This window comes from Odocoileus virginianus, chromosome 28, assembly GCF_023699985.2.
Source record: "Odocoileus virginianus isolate 20LAN1187 ecotype Illinois chromosome 28, Ovbor_1.2, whole genome shotgun sequence".
Classification (NCBI taxonomy): Eukaryota; Metazoa; Chordata; class Mammalia; order Artiodactyla; family Cervidae; genus Odocoileus; species Odocoileus virginianus.
In genome coordinates, this window is record NC_069701.1 from 35,997,494 (window position 1) to 36,022,124 (window position 24,631).

At 38.7% G+C, this 24,631-nt stretch overlaps 1 protein-coding gene across 2 annotated transcripts in view; it reads left to right on the forward strand.

Moving 5' to 3' along the window:
- The window catches only part of RTN3 (reticulon 3), a 63,500-nt gene that overhangs the window by 33,816 nt on the left and 5,053 nt on the right, over positions 1-24,631 (forward strand). For both annotated transcript variants that reach the window (XM_020887674.2, XM_020887675.2), the window contains one exon: positions 23,608-23,815. In XM_020887674.2, coding sequence (XP_020743333.1) covers positions 23,608-23,815 — 208 coding nt within the window. The remainder of the gene's footprint in view (positions 1-23,607; positions 23,816-24,631) is intronic.

Genomic DNA, 24,631 nt, shown 5'->3' on the forward strand with positions numbered 1-24,631 from the left:
TCTTGCCAGAGAAAGACTGAAGTTGGCATCTGACAGGGTGGTTAAAATTTTAATAGAAGACATTACTAGGACTTTACCAGTGGTCCAGTGGTTAAGAATCACCTTACAATGCAGGGGACACCAGTTTTTTCGATCTCTGGTCCAGGAAGATCCCAAAAGCTGCTGGGCAACTAAACCCGTGCACCACAACTGCTGAAACCTGTGCGCTCTAGAGCCTGTGCTCCGCCACAGGAGATGCTGCCACAGTGAGAAGCCTGCACACCACAACTGGAGAGTGGGCCCCGCTCACTGCAACTAGAGAAAAGTTGGCCCACACAGCAACAAAGACCCAGCACAGCCAAAAATATAAATAAGTAAAATTATTTTTTAAAAAAGAGCAAAGTGGAGTTCTGTAATATAGTAGCTAAACTTAAAATTCACCAATTGGCCTTAATAGTAAAACAGAGATGATAGAAGAATCAGTGAACTTTATGATAGATGAACAGAAAACTATCCAATCTGAAGAACAGAAAGAAAAAATTTATTACCAAGCTTCAGGGAACTTTGGGACAGTATTATAAGACCTAACTTGTGTAGTTGGAGTCCCAGAAGAGAGAAAAGTGAGAAGTTGGGGAAGAACATATTTGAAGACAATATGAAAAAAAAAAAAAAAATCATTTTTTTTGAAAAACACATTTACTGATTAAAGAAGCTTGGCAAACACCTGTTAGTATAAGGATGAAGAAAACCATTGGTATATGTGTCAGAGGTTTCCAAGACGACTGTCAGGTTCAGTGATTTGCTGGAGGGACTCAGTAGGATTCAGAAGCTGTCACACTCACCGTACACAGCAAAAGGACACGGAATTGGCAAAGGCACATGGGATAAAGTCCAACCGGAACCAGGTACAAGCTTCCTGGTATCCAGTAGAGTCATACAGAGCTGTCCTTAATCCTCCCGTCAATGATCCATGACAGCATGTGCAAAGTGTTGCCAACTAGGGAAGCTCACCGAGGACTGGGTATTCAGGATGGCATGCTGACCCCCATGACTCACCCCAGCTACTCAGACCCCAGCCATGCAGAGCAGGAACAAATGTTTGCCATAAATCATATTGTTCGGATAGACTTAAGTGGTCACACTGGTGCAGCATGGCACAAGGCCCCAGGCACACAGAAACACTTATCAGCCAGCATATGCCACTGGCTCAGATTTCATCTCCCAGTCCTGAAGACAGACCTTTCTTTGGCATGTGCAGGGTTTGAGCATTCCAGAACTGCTGAGTTAATCCTTTCCTGCCTAGTATATCTTAGTCAAATTGCTTGAAATGAAAGATAAGGAGAAAAATGATACAAAGAAATGACAGTTGTAATTAGAGCTTACTTAACTGAAAACCATAAGCTTCCCAGGTGGTGCTAATAGTAGAAAACCCACCTGCCAATGCAGGAGACATAAGAGACGTAGGTTCAGTCCCTGGGTCATGAAGATCCCCAGGAGGAGGGCATGGCAACCCATTCCACTGTTCTTGCCTGGAGACTCCCATGGACAGAAAAGCCTGATGAGCTATGTCCGTAGGGTCACAAGGAGTCAGACGCAACTAAAGCAACTTAGCATGCACGCACATAAAAAAATCACAGATGCCAAAAGAGAGTGAAATAACACCTTTTAAAGTGCCAAATGGGGGAAAATATCAATCCAGATTTCTCTTTTCAACAAAAATACCCTGCAAAAATTAAAGCAAAATAAAGACATTTTCAGATAAAAGAAAACTTGGAAAATTTGTCACTAGAAGACCTGCACTACAAGAAACACTAAAAGAAGTTCAGATTGAAGGGAATTGATACCAGATAGAAACTGAGACCTTTCAGAAGGAATGAAGAGCATTGGAAATGGTAAATAACTGAGTAAATACAAAAGACTTACTCTTTTCCCTCAAGACTTACTCTTTTCCCTCTTCTATAAAATATTTAAGACTGATGAAAAGAGAAATTATACTGTGTGTAGGGATTATAATGTTTATTTGATAGAACAGTTTATAACAAGAGTATGTGAACCTAAACTATTGGACGAGATTCTACATTTTTTATAGTGTATGATATTTTAAGTAGATTGAAAAGTCAAGGGTATATGTTGTTCCTCCTAAAATAATAATGCAGAGACATATGGTTTAAATTAAAACTTTAAAATAATCAAAAAGAAGGCAAAAAGGAAGAAAGGGAACAAAAGAGGAAAACATGATAATGAAGTGGGAAAACTGATGCAGTCATTAATCAGTATGTTAGTGGACTAAGGACTACAACCAGTAGAGTGACAGACTGCATAAAATTGCAAGAACTGCTTGTATACTGACTGTAAAAAGATACGCATTAAATGTAAAGATACATTAGTTGAAAGTAAATGGATGGGCAAAGGTGTACCAAAAAATATATAAATGTATGCCATGCAAAAGTAAGCATAGGAAGACAAACGGTTTTACCAGAAATGAAAAGTGACATGTTATCATGATAAAAGGTATCAAGATGTCTTGACAGTTGTAAGTGTGTATGTACCTCATAACAGCTTCAAAATAAATGAAGCAAAAATTGGTGGAATTAAAGGGAGAAATAGCCCATTCTTTAGTCATAATTAGTGACTTTAATATCTCTTGCTCAGCAGTTGACAAGCCAACTATGCATAAACACAAAGATCTGAACAGCACAACCAACCACTTTGACCTGCTTGATAACTTACAGAACGCTGTGCCCTACAGTGGCACAAAATACATTCTTTTCCAGATGTACAAGGTATACATTCACCAGTATAGACAACATGCTAGGCCATCAAACAAAGCAGTACATTTAAAAGATTAAGATCATACACAGTATGGTCTCAGACCATAATGAAACAAAAATTTTAAACAATGAAAATAAGATACCTAGGAAAACTCCCAAATATTTGAAAATTAAGCTAGTCACTTTTATATAATCTATAACTCAGAAATCATAAGAAAAAATTGAAATGTTTTTAAAATGAATAACAATGAAAATACAATAATCAATCTTGTGGAATGTAGTGCTGAGAGGGAAATTTATAGCTCTAAGTGCACATATTAGAAAAGAAAAATAACTTCAGTGATCTAAGGTTCCAATTTTCTTCCAAAGAGTAAGCAAGCGTCTTTTAATTTCATGGGTGCAGTCGCCATCTGCAGTGATTTTGGAGCCCCTCAAAATAAAGTCTGTCACTGTTTACACTGTTTCCCCATCTATTTGCCATGATGTGATGGGACCAGATGCCATGGTCTTAGTTTTCTGAATGGGTGAGCTTTAAGCCAACTTTTTCACTGTCCTCTTTAACCTTCATCAAGAGGCTCTTTAGTTCTTCTTTGCTTTCTGCCATAAGGGTGGTGTCATCTGCATATCTAAGGTTATTGATATTTCTCCCAGCAATCTTGATTCCAGCTTGTTCTTCATCCAGCCCAGCATTTCTCAAGATGTACTCTGCATATAAATTAAATAAGCAGGGTGACAATATACAGGCTTGACATACTCCTTTTCCAATTTGGAGCCAGTCTGTTGTTCCATGTCCATTTCTAACTGTTGCCTTTGACCTGCATACAGATTTCTCAAGAGGCAGGTCAGGTGGTCTGGCATTCCCATCTCTTTAAGACTTTTCCACAATTTGTGGTAATCCACATAGGCAAAGTATTGGAGTTTCAGCTTCAACATCAGTCCTTCCAATGAACATTCAAGACTGAAACTCCAATACTTTAGCCACCTGATGCGAAGAGCTGACTCATTTGAAAAGACCCTGATGCTGGGAAAGATTGAAGGCAGGAGGAAAGGGGACGGCAGAAGATGAGATGGTTGGGTAGCATCACCGACTCAATAGACATGAGTTTGAGTAAACTCTGGGAGTCGGTGATGGACAGGGAGGCCTGGCATGCAGCAGTCCACAGGGTCCTCACTGAACTGAACACAAAGACTTTAGTCAGTAAAGCAGAAATAGATGTTTTTCTGGAACTCTCTTGCTTTTTCGATAATCCAGCGGATGTTGACAATTTGATCTCTGGTTCCTCTGCCTTCTCTAAAACATCTAGAAGTTCACAGTTCACGTACTGTTGAAGCCTGGCTTGGAGAATTTTGAGCATTACTTTACTAGCATGTGAGATGAGTGCATTTGTGCGGTAGTTTGAGCATTCTTTGGCATTGCCTTTCTTTAGAATTGGAATGAAAACCTAGACAGCATATTAAAAAGCAGAGACATTACTTTGCCAACAAAGGTCTGTCTAGTCAAGGCTATGGTTTTTCCAGTAGTCATGTATGGGTGTGAGAGTTAGGCTATAAAGAAAGTCTTGAGAAGACTCTTGAGAGTCCCTTGGACTGCAAGGAGATCCAACCAGTCCATCCTAAAGGAAATCAGTCCTGAATATTCATTGGAAAGACGGATGCTGAAGCTGAAACTTCAGTACTTTGGCCACTGATGCAAAGAACTGACTCACTGGAAGAGACCCTGATGCTGGGAAGAATTGAAGATGGGAGGAGAAGGGGACAACAGAGGATGAGATGGTTTTGATGGCATCACCGACTCAATGGACATGAGTGTGAGTAAACTCCAGGAATTGGTGATGGACAGGGAGGCCTGGCGTACTGCAGTCCATGGGGTCACAAAGAGTCGGACATGGGGACTGATCAACTGAACTGAACTGAAGGTTTCAACTTAAGCTAGAAAAAGAGCAAAGTAAATCCAAAGGAGGTAGAAGGAAGGAAATAATAAAGATAAGAGCAAAAATTAATGCAATAAAATTAGCAAAGCCAAAATTTGGTTCCTGAAAAATACTAACAAAATTGATTTCTTAACTGATACAAGAAAAAAGAACACAGGATACCAATATTAAACATGAAAAGGTATCATTTCAGATCCAGTGGATATTAAAAGGTCAGTACAATATTATGAACTTTATGCCAGTTTAAATTAAACAAGTTCTTTTAAAAATACAGTTTACAAAAAAATAAAAATACAGTTTACCAAAGCTAACACAATTACATTTTAAAGTCCAGGCCCCCCCCCCAAAAAAAAAAGGTCCAGGCCCAGCAGTTTCACTGGCTGGGGGTGAGGGGTGGTGGGATGTGTTTCAAGCATTTAAGGAAAAAGGAGGCCAACTTTCCAACTCAGACTAGTATATTTATAGTGATACAAAAACTGGAGAAAGATACTACAAAGAAAATTATAAACTAATATCACTCAGGAACATAATAAAATGAAGTCCTTCACAAAATATTAACAGCAAATCAAATCCAGTACTATATCAAAATGTTAATGCATCATGGCTAAGTGGGTTTGTTCTTGGAATAGGAGCTTGTTTTAAGATCAGAAGCCAGTCAACATAATTTGTCACATTAACATATGGAAAATATAGGTGAGTATATGAGTCGATACAGAAAAGATATTTGAAAAAACTCAACATCTTTTTCTGATAAAAGCTATCAGCAACTCAGGAATAGAAGGTAATCTCAGTCTAATAACTGGTATCTGTTGAAAACTACAACTGACATTACAGTTGATGCCAAAATATTGAACACTTCCTCTGACATTGGATACAATGTAAAGATGTCACCCTCACCATTTGTATTTACCATCATACTGGAGATCCTCCCCTTTGAATTAAGACAAGAAATAGAAATAAATGGAATGACTATTGGAAAAAAAGTAGTTAAGCTGTCTTAGTTTGCAGATTACATGATTGTGTACATAGAAAAATCCTAAGGGATCTTCAAAGCAACCGCTAAGACTAACAAATGAATTATTCAGCAGAGTTACAGGATATTAGGTTAATACACAAAATTCAGTTTTGTTATATGCTAGCAACAAGTGATGAGAAAACAAAAAAAAATTTTTTAAGTTCCATTTACAATAACATGAAAGCATAAAATAGGAATAAACGTAACTAAAAGAAAAAAAATATGCAGGACCTGTATACTGAAAATTACAAAACTGCGGAAAGAAGCCAAAGAACTGTCTGAGAACCATGCTGTATTCACGGATTGGAAACCTTGATATTGTGAAGAAGTCAGTCCTACCCAGATCCACCTATGGATTCAGTACAATTCAAAGTCCTAGAAGCATTTTTCAATAGAAATTGACAAGCTTATTCTAAACTTCCTTTGAAAATACACAGACCTAACACCCAAAGCAGTCTTGAAAAAGGAAAAAATTGAGGGCTTGGAATACTTACTCCAAGACATTGTAAAACTCCACTAATAAAGACTGTGGAACTTGCAGAAGAGTCAACAAATAAACAAAGAATCCAGAAATAACACATTACCAAAAACTTAGTAACTTAACACAAGTTTATCATCTCAAGGGCTTCCCTGGTCCCTTAGATGGTAAAGAATGTGCCGCAATGCAGGAAGCCTGGGTTCAATCCGTGGATTGGGAAGATCCCCCGGAAAAGGGATAGATGACCCACTCCAGTATTCTTGCCTGAAGAATTCCATGGACAGAGGGGCCTGGTGGGCTACTGTCCATGGGATTGCAAAGAATCAGACACAACTGAGTGACTAACACTGTACTTTCACAGTTTTCGAGGGTCAGGAGTTCAGGCACAGGTTAGACTGGATCCTCTGTTCAGGATTTCATTTTCTAGTTTAATGGCTGTGAGACAGCAGTCTCAGCTCAGCTCCAAGAGGCTGCACTCAGATCCCAGGTCTTTCGACTCTCTCACAAAATGCTAGCTTGCTTCTTTAAAGCTGTCAGGAGGATTTCTGTCCAGGCTGCTGCAGGGTCTTACATAACTGAAACTTAGACACGAGAGTGACTATCCCATCATATTCACAGGTTCTGCTCACATTTGGGGGCAGGAGGAAATATATACAACATGTACACCAAAGAGTAAGAGTTTTGGGGGCCATCTTAGCATTCTGCTTGCCACAACCCCTACTTCATATGATGTGCAAAAATGAAGTGAAAATAGATCAGAGGCATGAACATAAAAACTAAAATCATGAAACTTTTAGAAGAAAGCATAGAATATCTTCATGACTTGAAGGTAGCCAAAGGTTTGTTAAGTCAATGCACTCGTCATAAAATAAAGGATCAATGAGTTATTTAGACTTCATCAGAAGTAAAGCTTGCTCATTAAAAGACACCACTAATAAGCCAGCTATTGACTAGGACAAAGTGTTTACAAAAAATGTATCTGATGAAGGAATAGTATCCAGAAAATACTTAAAACTACATTTCAATAATAAAAGGGCAAATAACACAAGAAAATAAAGTGGGCAGAAAAGATTCTGACGCTTCACAAAAGGTACACAAATAACCCAGTAATCCAATGAAAATGTTCACCCTCAAAAGTCTTCATATAATTAAGATCATTACACATCCACCTGAATAATTAAAATTAAATACTGAAAACTAACTCTCCAACTATTGGTAAGAATGCAAAATAGTACAGATATTTTGGAGAAACGTTGCCCCGTTTCTTAAAGAACTAAACATGCACCTGCCCCGTGACCTAGCAACTCTGCTGTAGAGAAATGAAAACATTCGCACGAACACTTGTGTATGTTCATAGCAGTTTCCTTCATCACAGCTATTCATCAATAAAGGAATAGATAACCTGTGGTGTAGCTACTTTGCTTTGATACTTGCAACACTTGTGGATGAATCTCAAACTATGAAAAGTAAAAAAAGCAGTACAGCGATTCATACTGCACAATTCCATTTATATGAAATTGTAGAACAAGCAGACTGTTGTATGTACGGAAAAGAATCAGATCAGTGCGCTGACTACCTCTTGGAGTGTTGGCTGGGAAGGTACATGAGTAAACTTCTTGGGGCAATGATAATGTTCTGTAGTTTGATAGAGTTACGTGGGTGAGTGCATGAGTCCAAACTCAGTGAATGTATTATCTGTTTAATTGTATGTAAATCTTATATCAAAAGAAAAACAATAAATATTGAACTTTGTTAATGATACGCACACTGAAGATGATTTCCTGATATTTGCCATTTACTTTGGAACACGTTAAAAAATTAAAATGGACTAGTGGACAGATAAGAGGAACATGTGTAAGTAAGCGTAGCAAAGCATTAATGATCATGGTGATGGTTACACAACAATGGCTGTACTTAACTGAACTGAACTTAACTGTTACTGAACTGCATACTTAAAAATGGTTAAGATGGTTAATTTTCTTACATATACTTAAACCATGTTTAAAAAAGTTAAAATAAGACATTGCTAGTAAAAATCTAGTTAGTGGTTATATGGGTGTTCACTCTAAACTGTTTTCAGCTTTGCTATATGTTTGGAGAAAATTAAATGCCGGCGGGGGGGAGGGGCGGTGCAAAATAAAGCCGAGTAGAGGGAAGCTGTCCCACTTAGCAATCAGATTCCCATTTTCCCATGAGGGAAACATTCAGTAGAGCTAAGGAAAATGGAGAGAGTATCTCAAGGGTCAAGGGTATGTGTATTAATATAATACCTAATATTTTTATGTTTAAAATTTCTTTTGCTTACTACTGGTAAAGATTTTAGGGACTGTCAGCTTTTTTTAAAAGAAGGAAATAGTTATATTACTTATGATAGTCTGAAACTCTGCATTACTTAACAGACTGTCAAAGAAACAAACAAATCCAAGTATATTGTAACCATAGGAGAAATGTCACATTACCATAACATGACTAGCATGGAAGATTGAATTACAAATAAATACACACGAAGGGCATAAAATCACTTTTCAAGTTTGATTGAAGTTTCACGTTAACTAGTGTTTTGTTTAATATTAGATTTGGTCTGATAACTCCTGCAGACTTAAGTCTAAACTTTCTTAGTTGAAGAATTAAGTGATTGTCAAGCATGTGGAAATAACCAACCAGACCTAGAAGGAAAGAAAAAAGCTAAGAAACTAAAGCCAGGGTTTTGTGTCTTTATCCTTTCCATCATGGTTTAGCACTACATTTATTATCTTTAATTGTATTCTTTAGATAACTTAGTTCAAAAGTTCACATGTTCAGATCCATCGATTCTTTTGGGGAAGAGTAGTCAGTACCATTTTGTCTTCTGTCCTTTTAAAATCTAAAATTGAAGGCATGGGGAAAGGGATGTTAGTTTATTTAAATGAATGAAAAACTCTTTCCAGACAGTCTTTAAGAGGAATGCTGGCTTGAAAGGGATTCCTACAGATTTCCTTGGCCTGCTGCCAAGTGTATGCAAGACCGAAAGTATATATGTTTGTCATTGACAGAGTTTTGTATTCTGTCAGTGACCCTTCTGTGCCATCTTGAGGGAGTGTGTTTGTTAAGGATCAACCTGTATTATTAACCCATTTCAGCAGACTATTAACCCATTTCAGCAGCCATAGAATTTGGTTCTAAGTTTATAAATGCATTATCCAGTGTCTTATAATTCAAAAAATGGCTTCACTTATCATAAGTTATTAATACAAAAGTAACAAAAGAAAATAATCAGTGTAGAAATGTCTGTATACTTTTCTTTACAGAAATAGTTATTCATATAAAAAACTTAACTGCTCAATTTCCCCATTTGTTAAAGAAGTTTTCATATTGTGGTCATGAATTTTTTTTCTTGTAGTTAATTGTAGTCACTTTTAAATCTTAGAGGTTTGTATTAACAAATTTTGGAAAATTAGTGCTCAGAAGGTAGAACATGTTGTATGGATCCTTAGTTAGAGAGTTATTTTTGAAAATGAAGTTAAAGCTTTTGGTCTACTAAACCTTAAAATTTCTTGGCACATTTATTCCTTTTCAGAATAAGCGTTTGAGCATCCTTTCTTTTCTTCCTTTGAGGAGTACACTTGGGAGAGTAAAGTTTGAGAATGGCTTTGGGAATGGTTGATATTGGCATCAAACCAAGATGTTTCCCCGGTTCAGTAATAAAAGTCAGTAGGCAAGGAGTCAACAAGGTTTGGGGCTGTTCTCACTGGAATTGGCGAGAGCAGATTTCTTTTCTTCAGTCTTGAGGTTACCGTTGGATATATTAGTGCCCTCTTTTGGTATAAGAACGTTACTGCATCCTTAAATAATACAGGCAAAAGGTGAGTGTGAGTTATAGTTGTTCAGTCTTGCCTGACTCTGCAACCCCATGGACTGTAGCCTGCCAGGCTCCTCTGTCCATGGAATTCTCCAAGCAAGATTACTGGAGTGGGTTGCCATTTCCTTCTCCAGGGCAAAAGGTAGACATCCTTTAAAGTTTTTAAAGTAAAAAATATGCTGAAGATTTGGAAAATTAAAGAAAGCAATGAATCATTCATAATTCTACCAGCAACATAAACACTCTTGGTTAATATAGACATTCATTGTCATATGCTTAATCTGCCATTGGCAAAATAAGATAACAGAAATTTTTTACTTCATTTACATAAACTTATACAAAGATCCTGGAAATGGATTCTAAGAAATACTTAGTGTAACACAAGACTTTAAACAGATTGAAACATAACTAGAAAAAAGTAAGGGTCTTTCAAATAAAAATAAATTTTAAGTTATGTGATGATAAAGTTATAACTGAAAAGTTAAGAAAACACTAACTTTGTATTTTTGGAACTTCTTTTCATTTTTTTCCAGCACCCACTGTACTAGCTTGGGTCAGTACTCAGGACTTTGGAAGAGGGTCAGTTCAGTTCAGTTCAGTTGCTCAGTTATGTCTAACTCTGCAACCCCATGGACACACCAGGCTTCCCTGTCCATCACCAACTCCCGGAGCTTACTCAAACTTATGTCCATTGAGTCAGTGATGCCATCCAACCGTCTCATCCTCTGTCATCCCCTTCTCCTCCCGCCTTCAGTCTTCCCCAGCATCAGGGTCTTTTCCAGTGAGTCAGTTCTTCACATCAGGTTGCCAAAGTATTGGAGCTTCAGCTTCAGCATCCGTCCTTCCAATGAATATTCAGGACTGATTTCCTTTAGGATGGACTGGTTGGATCTCCTTGCAGTCCAAGGGACTCTTAAAAGTCTTCTCCAGCACCACAGTTCAAAAGCATCGATTCTTTGGTGCTCAGCTTTCTTTATATTCCAACTCTCACATCCATACATGACTACTGGAAAAACCATAGCTTTGACTAGACAGACTGTTGTTGGCAAAGTAATGTCTCTGCTTTTTAATACACTGTAAGTTTGTCATAGCTTTTCTTTTAAGGAGTAAGCTTCTTTTAATTTCATGGCTGCAGTCACCATCTGCAGTGATTTTGGAGCCCCAAAAAATAAAGTCTGTCGCTGTTTCCATTGTTTCCCCATCTATTTGCCATGATGTGATGGGACCAGATGCCATGATCTTAGTTTTTTGAATGGTGAGTTTTAAGCCAACTTTTTCACTCTCCTCTTTCAGTTGCATCAAGAGGCTCTTTAGTTCTTCTTCACTTTCTGCCATAAGGGTGGTATTATCTGCATATCTAAGGCTATTGATATTTCTCCCAGCAATCTTGATTCCAGCTTGTGCTTCCTCCAGCCCAGCGTTTCTCATGATGTACTCCGCATATAAGTTAAATAAGCAGGGTGACAATATACAGCCTTTATGTACTCCTTTTCCGATTTGGAACAAGTCTGTTGTTTCATGTCCAGTTCGAACTGTTGCTTCTTGACTTGCATACAGGTTTCTCAGGAGGCAGGTAGAGGGTCTCTTTAAGAGACCCATCTCTTTAAGAATTTTCCACAGTTTGTGGTAATCCACACAGTCAAAGGCTTTGGTGTAGTCAATAAAGCAGAAGTAGATGTTTTTCTGTAACTCACTTGTTTTGATGATCCAACAGATGTTGGCAATTTGATCTCTGGTTCCTCTGCCTTTTCTAAAACCAGCTTGAACGTCTGGAAGTTCATGGTTCATGTACTGTTGAAGCCTGGCTTGGAGAATTTTGAGCATTACTTTGCTAGTGTGTGAGACGAGTGCAATTGTGTGGTAGTTTGAGCATTCTTTGGCATTGCCTTTCTTTGGGACTGGAATGAAAACTGACCTTTTCCAGTCCTGTGGCCACTGCTGAGTTTCCCAAATTTGCTGGCATATTGAGTGCAGCACTTTCACAACATCATCTTTTAGGATTTGAAATAGCTCAACTGAAATTTCATCACCTCCACTAGCTTTGTTTGTAGTGATGCTTCGAACATTGGAAGAGGCCGCTGCTGCTGCTGCTAAGTCACTTCATTCGTGTCCAACTCTGTGCGACCCCATAGATGGCAATCCACTAGGCTCCCCCCAGTCCCTGGGATTCTCCAGGCAAGAACACTGGAGTGGGTTGCCATTTCCTTCTCTCTGCGTAAAAGTGAAAGTGAAGTCACTCAGTTGTGTCCAACTCGTAGCAACCCCATGGACTGCAGCCTACCAGGCTCCTCCGTCCATGGGATTTTCTAGGCAAGAGTACTGGAGTGGGGTGCCATTGCCTTCTCTGTTGGAAGAGGCTAAGTAAGTGTAAATATTAGCTGCTCAGTTGTGTCCAACTCTTCGCGACCCCATGGACTGTAACCCGCCAGGCTCCTCTGTCCATGGAATTCTCCAGGCAAGAATACTGGAGTGGGTTGCCATTTCCTTCTCCAGGGCTCCTATTGGGGCAGTTAGAATTGGATGCCTCAAGTCTTAGGGAGCCCCCCAGCTATGTTCATCATCATTGGAAGAGACTAGCCAAGGCTTCATTCTGTCTCAGTGAGATAGTGTACTAGAGCGGCAGTTTGTTAGCCATTGACTCTCAATTAGGATCCTATTTGCCTGTGAATAGATTACAGGAGATGGGCTTTGTCAGGCCCTGGTGTTTGAGTGTAGGGGATGAGGGAGAAGGAGAAGTGAGCCCTGTTTCTGTAACTGTTTGGGGTTACTGCTTGGAGGGTAGAATAAGTGGGTTTTGAGGTTATTCTAAGATGCCTCTAGGTAACATCTTCTTTTCTAATGGCTTTAGGTTTCCACCTCTATGTCGGTACCTCTCATCTGTGCCAGTTCAGTCTACCCTGTAGTCCCACTGTCATATTTCATTTACCTCCTGCCCTCTGCTTCCCTCTAACTTTACACACCATTCTCTTTATTTAATCAGTGCTGACAGTGCAACTCCTTTTTCATAGGAAATTTAGCAACAAAGAGAAGAAAAATCTTTACTCCTTTGTAGCAGATTTTAACTTTAGTTCTTAATTTTCCATTTTAATGGTTGTAGGGATTGGCAGTCAAATGAATAACGATAATAGCAAACATTGTATTACTACCTAATCAGTAGTGTTCTGAGCACTTCTACTCATTAACCCATTTAATGCAGGCAATATCACTGTAAACCAGATACTGTACTGTTCCATTTTGCAGATGAGAAACCCAAGGCACAGAGAGATTGTGTGTTGCTCAGAATCACACAGCTAGTAAATATAAGAGGATGAAAACCCAAGCAGTCTGGAGCAGGGTTTGTTCTTGGCTGTACTAACTCTAAAGCTGGAGCCAGGTGGAAGCCAGGGGGCATGAAGGGGCTCCAAAGAGAAAGCAGAATAATACCTAAAATAAGCATTTCTCAATCCACTGTCGTACCTAAAGCTGGATCCTAACTAATGCCTTACATAATCATCTCTGACGTTGCCTTTAGCATCCAAGACCATAGGTTGCTCCTCCTTGAAGGACACAGTAAGCAGATTGCTAGAGTAAAGTTTCCTTTGTTGATAATTTTTAAGTAAAATTTAATCTGTGTAAGTATGTATATATTTGTTGTTTATAAATCATACTTCTGAGTAGTTTAAGGGGTTGGGAAACTGTTCTGTTATTTATCAGACATTTTTACTTATAGACAATACAAAGGTAAGCTTGGGCTGGTTGGAATATTATGAAGTCTGAATTCATAGTAAAAGACTTCAAATTAAAAAGGCTTTACTGTTCATTATTCTTCCTTTTCCTCTAACTCTGTCTCATGAATCATTGCTAAGTTTTTAATTTGTTAGAATAACCACTTGAAGACAGAAAATAATATATATTACCTCAAGGTCATTTAACTTAAAAAAAGTGTTATTGCAGCTTAGCTGCTGTGCAATAAGTTGCACATATTTAAAATACGTAACTTGGTAAGTTTTCACATATGTCTACACCCATGAAGCTGTTTCTGCAATCAAGACAATGAACATCTCCAGCACACGAAAATCTCATTGCTCCCTTTTTTTAATCTCTCCATCCTGCCAGGCAACCATTGATCTGCCTGTTGTCATTAGGCTGGTTTGCATTTTCTAGAATTTTATATATATATTTTATATATATATATGGAATCATAAAGTATGTACTGGTTTTTTTTGTTTGGCTTCTTTCACTCAACCTAATTTTTTTGAGATTCATCCATGTTGATGAGTAATATTCTATTGTATAGACATACCATTTATTGACAAGACACTTGAGTTGTTTTCAGTTTTTGCTGAAGTTTTGAATTTTCAGTTTTGCTAATTTATTTTACAAATAAAGCTGCTATGAATAGCCATGTTTCATCTTTATATGGACACAGTGTAGTCTTTGCTTGTGGAATGGCTGGATCATAGGATAATTGATTTAACTTTGTAAGAAACTGCCAAGATTTTTTTCCAGAGTGGATTGCATTATTTTATATTCCAGCCAGCTGTGTATGAGAGTTGTGGTTCCTCCATATCCTCGCCAATGTTTGTTGTAGTCAGTCTTTTAAGAGTAGATATCATGACAGGTACATAGTAGGCTCTTATTGTGGTTTTAATTTGCATTTCCCTAATGATTAATGGTGTTATGGTGGTAACCATCTTTTAATGTGTTTACTTGCTATCCATATATCTTCTTTGATGAAAAGTCTGTTCAAATTTTGACTAGTTTTTATTGTGTTTGTTTTTGAGAAAGAATGTATGTGTGTGTTACACACACATTCTGGATACAAGTTGTTTATCGGATATATTCTTTGAAGAATACTTTCTCCTGTCTGTGGCTTACCGTTTTATTCTTTTAACCATGTCCTTCAAAAAGAGCAGAAGTTTTTAATTTTGATGAAGTATAGTTTTTAAAGTTTTTCCTATTATGTATCAAACTGATGTATATAAGAAATTTTTTGTAATACTATGAAATGGGATCCAGGGTTTTTTTAAAATATTTATTTATTTATTTGGCTGCACCAGGTCTTAGTTGCAGCATGTGGGATCTACTTCCCTGACCAGGGATCAAACCTGGGCCCCCTGCATTGGGAGCTCAGAGTCTTAACCACTGGACCAGCAGGGAAGTCCCTGATGTATATAAGAAATTTTTCACAGTTCAAGGTCACAGAGATTTTTGTTTGATTTCTTCTAGTAGTAATATAGTACTAGTTTTACATTTAAGTCTGTGATCCTTCTGTGTTAACTCTTACATATCATGCAAGGTATTGATAAAAGTTTGGAGATTTTTGCATATGTATATTCTATTGTTCTGATACCATTTGTTGAAGACTCAGTTCTACCATGAACGGTCTTCTGCTTAGTTGCTCAGTCGGTTCTGACTCTGCAACCCCATAGACTGTAGCCCACCAGGCTCCTCCGTCCTGGGGATTCTCTAGGCAAGAATACTGGAGTAGATTGCCATGCCCTCCTCCAGGGGGTCTTCCCAACCCAGGGATTGAACCCAGGTCTCCTGCATTGCAGGCGGCTTCTTTACAGTCTGAGCCACCAGGGAAGCCTGTCTTAGCTAAGACAGGGAACTGTCTTAGCAGCTTTGTCAAAAAGTAGTTTGTCCATTTGACCTATTTCTGAACTTTGTAGACGATCTATTGCTCTGTTGTATCTTTAAGCCAGTACTATACTGTCTTGATGGTGGTAACTTTATACAACCCTTGAAATCAAACAGTGTTAGTCCTCTAACTTTATTCTTCTTCAAAGTTGTTTTGGCTCTTTTAGGTCCTTCACATTCCCATAGGAATTTTAAAATCAGTTTGTCTATTTCTATTTTTTTAAAAGCCTACTGATATTCAGACTAGAATTACTTAGAATTATAGATAAATTAACAGTTTAGTAGTTTTGAGTCTTCTAAACCATGAAAACAATGTTGTTGTTGTTCAGTTGCTAAGTCACGTCCAACTCTTTGTGACCCCATGAACTGCAGCACACCAGGCTTCTCTGTCAATCACTGTCTCCTGGAGCTTGCTCAAACTCATGTCCATTGAGTCAGTGATGCCATCCCACCATCTCATCTCATTGCGCCCTTCTCCTCTTGCCCTCAATTTTTCCCAGCATCAGGGTCTTTTCCAGTGAATCGGCTTTTCATCAGGTGGCCAGGGTATTGGAGCTTCAGCATCAGTCCTTTCAATGAATATTCAGGGTTGATTTCCTTTAGGATTGACTGGTTTGATCTCCTTACTGTCCAAGGGACTCTGAAGAATCTTCTCCAACACCACAGTTCGAAAGTGTCAGTTCTTCAGCGATCAGCCTTCTTTATGGACCAACTCTCATATCCATACATGACTACTGGAAAAACCATAGCTTTGACTGTATGGACCTTTGTCTCAAAGTAATGTCTCTGCTTTTTAATATGCTGTCTAGGTTGGTCATAGCTTTTCTTCCAAGGAGCGAGCGTCTTTCAATTTCGTGACTGTAGTCACCATCTGCATTGATTTTGGAGGCCAAGAAAATGAAATATGACATTTTCCCCATCTATTTGAAAGCAGTGTAGCTTTTCATTAATTTAGGTCATCATTAGTTTCTCTCAGCAGCATTTTATAGATTTCAGTGTACAGGTCTTATACATCTCTTGTCACATTTATGCCTAAGTATTTCATATTTTCATGCTATTTTAAATGGTGTTTTTAGCTCAGTTTCTTATTGGTTAATACTAATACATGGAAATATAATTAATTTTGTATCCTACAACATTGCTAAAATTTATTAGTTTTTTTATAGATTCCATCAGATTTTCTACATAGACAACATGCCATCTGTGAATAATGACAGTTTTACTTCGTCCTTTCTAGTTTGATGCCTTTTAATTTCTTTTTCTTAATTTACTGTGCTGGCTAAAGCCAGTAGAAGTAGTAAGAGAGAATATCCTTGCCTTCTTTCATTAAATATGATGTTAGCTCTAGATTTCTTGCAGATTATTTTTATTAACTAAAGGAAATTCCCTTCTATAACCTCATTTGCTGAGAAGTTTTATCAGAGGACATATTGGATTTTGTTTTTCCGTATCTCTTAAGATGATCGTACGGTTCTTTAGTTTGTTGATGTGCTAAATTATATTGACTGATTTATGAATACTAAGTCTCGAGTTTTTGCAAAAAAAAAAAAAAAACTTGGTCATGATATACTCTTTTTTAAATGTTATTTATATTTGGCTGTGCTGGGTCTTTGTTGCTGCGTGGGGTTTTCTCTAGCTGTGATGAGCACAGGCTCAGTCTAGTTGCAGTGTGAGAGCTTCTCATTGCGGTGGTTTCGCTTGTTGGGTAGCATGGCCTCTAGGGCATGCAGGCTTAGTAGCTGCGGCATGTGGACTCAGCAGTTGCAGCTCACAGGCTCTAGAGCACAGGCTCCATAGTCATGGCACATAGGCTTAGTTGCTCCATGGCATGTGGGAGCTTCCCAAATCAGGAATCGAACCCATGTCTCCTGCATTGGCAGGAAGATTCTTTACCACTGAGCCACCAGGAAAGCCCGATCTATTTCTTGAGTGAGCTTTGATGGTCTGGTCACTGGAAATTTTGTCCACTTCATCTAAATTGTCTAGTTTATTGGTATAACATTGATCCTAATATCCCCTTATCTTTTTAATGTCTTTAGAATCTGTAGCAGTGTCACCTCTCTGATTCCTGATATTGGCAATTTGTGTATTCTTTCACTTTTTCTTGATCAGTCTAGCTAGAGTTTTATCTATATTATTGATATTCTCAAAGAACCAACTTTGGTTTCATTGATGTTTCTGTTTTTCTATTATCTGTTCATTGACATTTGCTCTGGTTTTTATTCTTTCCTTTTTTCTGTTTAGTTGGTATTCAGTTAGTTCTTCCTCTAGCTTTCTTTCTTTTTTTTTTTTTTCCATTTATTTTTATTAGTTGGAGGCTAATTACTTTACATCATTACAGTAGTTTTTGTCATACATTGAAATGAATTAGCCATGGATTTACATGTATTCCCCATCCCGGTCCCCGTTCCCACCTTCCTCTAGCTTTTTAAGGTTGAAAATGAAATCACTGATTTCTCATCTTTCTTTGCTTATAATATAGGCACTTAGCTGGACACCACAGATTTTCATTTTTATGCAGCTCAAAATACTTTGTAATTTCCCTGTTGATTTTTTCCTTTGGTCAATGAGCTGTTTAGAAGCATATTGTTTAGTTTATACAAAGTTTATCATTGGTTTTCTCAGTATCTTTCTGTTATTGTTTCTGATGTAAATTACCTTATAGTCAGAAAACATGAAAGTGTCTTGAATCCTTTTCAAGACCCAGAGTTAAGTTTATCTTGGTAAATGTTCTACATATACTTGGAAAGAATGTATGTCCTGCTGTTAAAAGTGTGGAGTGTTCTTTTGAATGTCAAATTGGTTGATAGTCTTTAAGTCTTATATCCCTATTGATTTTTTGTCTACTTATTCTGCCAGTTACTGGGAGAGGAATGTTGAAATCCCTGACTATAATTGCAAGTTTGTCTCATTCCTTTTTTTTAATACCTTTATTGAGATATAACTCATATACTATACAATTCATCCATTAAGGTTTACAACTAAATGATTTTTTCCATCACCACTATCCAATTTTAGAATATTTTAGTCCCCCCACAGAAAAGAAATCCCATACCCATTAGCAGTCATTTCCCATTTCTAATCAGCACCAGTTCAGTTCAGTTCAGTCTTTCAGTCATGTCCAACTCTTTGTGAGTGACCCCATGGATTGCAGCACACCAGACCTCCCTGTCCATCACCTACTCCCTGAGTTTACTCAAACTTATGTCCATTGAGTCAGTGATGGCATCTAACCATCTCATCCTCTGTCATCCCCTTCTCCTCCCGCCTTCAATCTTTCCCAGCATCAGGGTCTTTTCAAATGAGCCAGCTCTTCACATCAGGTGGCCAAAGTACTGGAGTTTCAACTTCAGCATCCGTCCCTCCAATGAATATTCAGGTCTGATTTCCTTTAGGATGGACTGGTTGGATCTCCTTGCAGTCCAAGGACTCTCAAGAGTCTTCTCCAATACCACAGTTCAAAAGCATCAGTTCCTTGGCGCTCAGCTTTCTTTATAATCCAACTCTCACATCCATACATGACTACTGGAAAAACCATAGCTTTGACTAGACAAACCTTTGTTGGCAAAGTAATGTCTCTGCTTTTTAATACACTGTCTAGGTTGGTCATAACTTCATCACCACAGCCGTAAACCACCACTCATTTACTTTCTCTCTCTACAGAGTTGCAGATGTTTTATATAAACATAATCATACAATATGTGGGATTTTGTAGTTGATGTATTACAGTTGGCATAATGTTTTCACATTTTATCTATAATATGTAGTGTTGGAACTTCATTCCTTTTTATGGCCAAATAATAATTGCATTGTATGGATATGCTCATTTTATTTGCCCATTCATCAGTTGATGGATGTTTAGATTGTTTATGTTTTCCATGTTATGAATAATGCTTCTATGAACACTGGTGTACATAAATTTTTGTGCTGTATGTTTTTATTTCTCTTGCACATTTGCGTAAGAGTGGAATTCCTGGGTCATATAATTGTATGTTTAACTTTCTGAGGAACTGCCAAATTGTTTTACAAAGCAGTTGCACCATTTTTCATTCCCACTGGGAATGCATGAGGTTTCTCTGCATCCTTGCCAATATTTGTTATTATATTTTTTATTATAGCCAATTTAGTGGGCTCATCGTAGTTTTGATTTACATTTCACTAATGAGTAATGATGTTAAGCCCCTTTTTATATACTTATTGGCCACTTGTATATCTTTGGAGAAATGTCTGTTTGGATCCTTTCTCATTTTTTGTTTCTTTTTTTCATTTAAGCTGTTCTTTTTTTGAGTTATAATTTCTTCATATGTATATTTTGGACACAATTAACCCTATTAGGTAAATAATTTGAAAATATGTCCTCTTATTCTATGAGTTTTCTTGTCATTTTCTTGGTACTGTTTATAACACAAAGGTTTTTAATTTTGATATAGTCCAATTTATCTTTTTGTTCTTTTTTTTTTTTTCTTTTGGTGTACTGGAGTGGATTGCCATACCCTTCTCCAGGAGATTTTCCAACCCAGGGAACAAACTCGGGTCTCCCGCATTGCAGAAATAACCGTTACCGTCTGAGCCACCAGAGAAGCCCAGTTTATCGTGTGTGTGTGTGAGTGTGTATGTGTGTTGTGTGTGTGTGTGTGTGATTTGTGCTTTTGGTATTGTATCTGAGAAACCATTGCCGAATCCAGGATCACAAGGATTGACTCCTGTTTTTTCTTTTAACAGTTTTAAGACACTTTTGATTTTCTTTTCTTTTTTCTGCCATGCTGCATGGCATGTGGGATCTTAGTTCCCCAACCAGGCGTCAAACCTGTGCCCCCTATGGAAGCAGTTAGAGTGCGGGGTCTTAAACACTGGACCTCCAGGGAATTTCCACTTTCAGTTTTCTGAAACAACCATTTCATATCTTTTCCTCACTCGATAAGCCATTGTCACCCGCCTGCCCCCAGTTCCAGCTGATGACCTCATCTCCCTTTTGTTGAGAAAACAGAAATATCCAGAAGGAAATCCCTCCTCTTCCATTCTTCAGATCTGTGAATGGGCCTGTCCCTCTTCATCCTCCTCAAGGTCAGCCCCCTCCTCCTGGGCTCTGCTCCATCCCCTCTTCCTCCAGGACTTCACTGCTTCCCTCTCTCCTTGTTTGTGACTACAGCAAGCTTCATAAGCACGCTTATAAAACATGCAAGCATGCTTTAGTGTTTCCCATCATTGAAAACCCTTGGCTCCAGATGTTCTACTCCCCTCATACCCACACTTAAGCGTTTTTCTCTCACACTGCCTCCATGTCTCACCAGTAATTCCTCTTCAACCCCCTCCAGCTATTCACTGAACCGCTCTGATCAGACACCAACGATCTCCATATTGCTAAGTCCAAGGTAAATTTTTCCCTTTTTCAGCCTCAGCACAGTTAGCCAGTTTCAACACCTTTCTCCACAAACCACTCCTTTCTCAGTTTCTATGACTCCATGCTCTCCTAGTTATCCCCACTTCCTTGGTTATTTCCTCTGTATCCTTTCTCCAGCTCCTCTACTTTTTCTCAGCTACTAAATATTGGAGCACCTCAGAATTAAGACTGGGCCTTCTTCCCTATAAACTAGGTAACCTTATCCATTTTCATGACTTTTAATATTATTTGTGCACTGGTGGTTTCCATATGTGCATCTCCAGCTCAGACTTGTCCTGTGTGCTCCATACTGGTAGATCTGACCACCTTCTCTGTGTATATCTCTAGACATCCATCCAGAACTACCATGCTCTCTACTCTGCTTTTTCTCATCTCAGTAAATGACACTGCATCCATCCATTTGCTCAGGCCCCAAAACTAGGTCTCATCCATAGTTATTTCCCTCTGTCACCTCCCACATCAGTTCATCATCAAGTTCTGACTGTCCTGCCTGCAAAATACAGTCTGTGTGTCTACTCCGCTCCATCCTGACCTAATCTAAATGCCCATCATCTCTGACTTGAACCCCTGTGTTAGCCTCCTAGGGAGTCTCTCTGCCTGTACTCTTGCCCCATCCCAGTCCATTTTCATCACAGAAGCCCACTGTAGCTTTGACAGTGGTTATTATTGTAGGTTTGACTATTTCTTGTCACAGTTTTCATGAGAAAGGGAGGCTTTTTCTAATTTGCACCAAGGTAGATTTGCATTTAGGCTAGCATATTTATGTCTTTTCCCTTCTCTGATGCATCAAGGTCTTTTTCTGTCTAGGCCCCAGCCTTATCCTCTATGCTTTTCTTTCTTTCAAATATTTCAGACTTAAAAAATTCAAACAAAAAAACTGCCATATAACCTTTGCGCCTAGGGAGTCTCTCTGCCTGTACTCTTGCCCCATGCTAGTCCATTTCCTTCTCTCTTCAGCTTCAGTCTTCCCAATGAATATTTAGGATTGATTTCCTTTAGGATGGACTGGTTTGAACTCCTTGCAGTCCAAGGGACTCTCAAGAGTCTTCTCCAGCACCACAGTTCCAAAGCATCAGTTCTTCAGTGTTCAGCCTTCTTTATGGTCCAGTTTTCACATCCATACATGACTACTGGAAAGATGATAGCTTTGACTAGACGGACCTTTGTCAGCAATATGTCTCTGCTTTTTAGTACACTATCTAGGTTTGTCATAGCTTTTCTTCCAAGGAGCAAGTGTCTTTTAATTTCATGGCTGCAGTCACCATCTGCAGTGATTTGAAGCCCAAGAAAATAGTCTGTAACTGTTTCCATTGTTTCTCCATCTATTTGCCATGAAGTGATGGGACCGGATGCCATGATCTTAGTTTTTTTAACATTGAGTTTTCAGCCCACTTTTTCACTCTCCTCTTTAACCTTCACCAAGAGGCTCTTGAGTTCCTCTTTGCTTTCTGCCATAAGGGTGGTATTATCTGCATCTGAGGTTATTGACATTTCTCATTGCAATCTTGATTCCAGCTTGTGCTTCATCCAGCCCAGCGTTTTGCATGAGATACTCTGCATATAAGTTAAATAAGCAAGGTGACAGTATACAGCCTTGATGTACTCCTTTCTCAATTTGGAACCAGTCCATTGTTCCCTGTCTGGTTCTAACTGTTGCTTCTTGACCTGCATACAGGTTTCTCAGGAGGCAGGTAGGGGGTCTGGTATTCCCATCTCTTTAAGAATTTTCCACAGTTTGTGGTGATCCACACAGTTAAAGACTTTAGCACAGTCAGTGAAGCAGAAATGGATGCTTTTCTGGAATTCTCTTGATTTTTCTTTGATCCGATGGATGTTGGCAATTTGATCTCTGGTTCCTCTGCCTTTTCTAAATCAAGCTTGAACACCTGGAAGTTCTCGGTTCACGTACTGTGGAAGCCTAGCTTGGGGGATTTTGAGCATTACTTTGCAAGCATGTGAGATGAGTGCACTTGTGTAGTAGTTTGAACATTCTTTGGGATTGGAATGAAAACTGACCTTTTCCAGCCCTGTGTCCATTGCTGAGTTTTCCAAATTTGCTGGCATACTGAGTGCAGCATTTCAACAGCATCCATCTTTGAAAGTATTTGAAATAGCTCAGCTGGAATTCCATCACCTCCACTAGCTTTGTTCATAGTGAGGCTTCCTAAGGCCCACATGTCAAGTTACCTTTGGTTTTATAGTCTGTTGACCCAACTGTTGGTAATTTATAAACCTGGTTTGCTTAATTTAGTCAACAGTTTTCAAGCCTTTCCCACAGTTGCTTTACTGAAGCATTCAAAGTAAATGACACTTTATTCCATTGTACTTGAATAGCCATGACTAAAAACTAAGTTTCTATAAACTTATCCAGAAACCAGTAAAACCATTGGCAGTGTGAACCATCCTGATGTAATTTGGTTCTCCTTGACTTCTATGTACTGTCTTAAGGAGGGGTGCACCTGTAACTGCATGCTAGCCTGAGGCTTGTCAGATGTGCAGAGCACAGAGCGAATGGTCCCGGCCCTGTGACTCGTGCGAGGCCGTCTAACGTAAGCTCCTTTTCTGTTGGCAGTGCACGACTTGGTTTTCTGGCGTGATGTGAAGAAGACTGGCTTTGTCTTTGGCACCACGCTGATCACGCTGCTGTCCCTGGCAGCTTTCAGCGTCATCAGTGTGGTTTCTTACCTCATCCTGGCTCTCCTGTCGGTCACCATTAGCTTCAGGGTCTACAAGTCTGTCATCCAAGCTGTACAGAAATCAGAAGAAGGCCATCCATTCAAGTGAGTTCAAGTATCATAAGTGATGCTGTACAACTTGGGGAAGGGTTTGCAGAGGCTGGTCAGATCCAGATCAGACCTGATTAGAAATCAGGAACCATAGGGCCTAATGCAGCTGCACGGGGGCGTGAAACATCAACTCGAGACTGCTTTATGAAGTGACCAAGTTAGGAGCCAGGAACTTTTTGACAGACTATAGAGGTTCACCTGAAAGGCCTGTCTGAATTCCTGGGCAGGGCCATCCTGTAGAGAAAGCAGAGCATCTGGACAGCACTCAGTTAAATGGGGTCCCAGGTACATGTTTAAGCCCCGATAGTTAATACTTAAAACAGCCTGGGAATATTGTTGTTGAGGATCCATTCTTGGCAATATCAGAACTCAGTGTGTATATTCTTGGTTTTATTACTGATTTCCTTCCTATCTCTCCTTTAGTTACTTTAATACCAGTGGCAAGTCGTGATCAAGTCAGTAGGTCATGCATTTGTAGAATCCAGTTGCTACTTTTTCCAACTGTGCTATGACTTTAACAAATGTTTTCCTCACTCCTTTCCTCTTGAAAGTCTTGGCCCATAAAAATTTTAACATCAACAAATGGCAGTATTTTATTATTTCCAAATGGCACATTTTTAAAACCCCTTCTCATGGAAAAAGAAGTATTTCTGTGATCTCTCAGAACTATGACAGAATAGGTGTCTGACTGCAGCTTTGCTCCTTGTGTTTTCTCCTGGTGAAAATAGAAGGAATAATTTAAGCTATATGTGGCATTTAAAAAGTTACTTACAAATTGGTTTTAACAGATCAATAGTTGTTGATTGATTG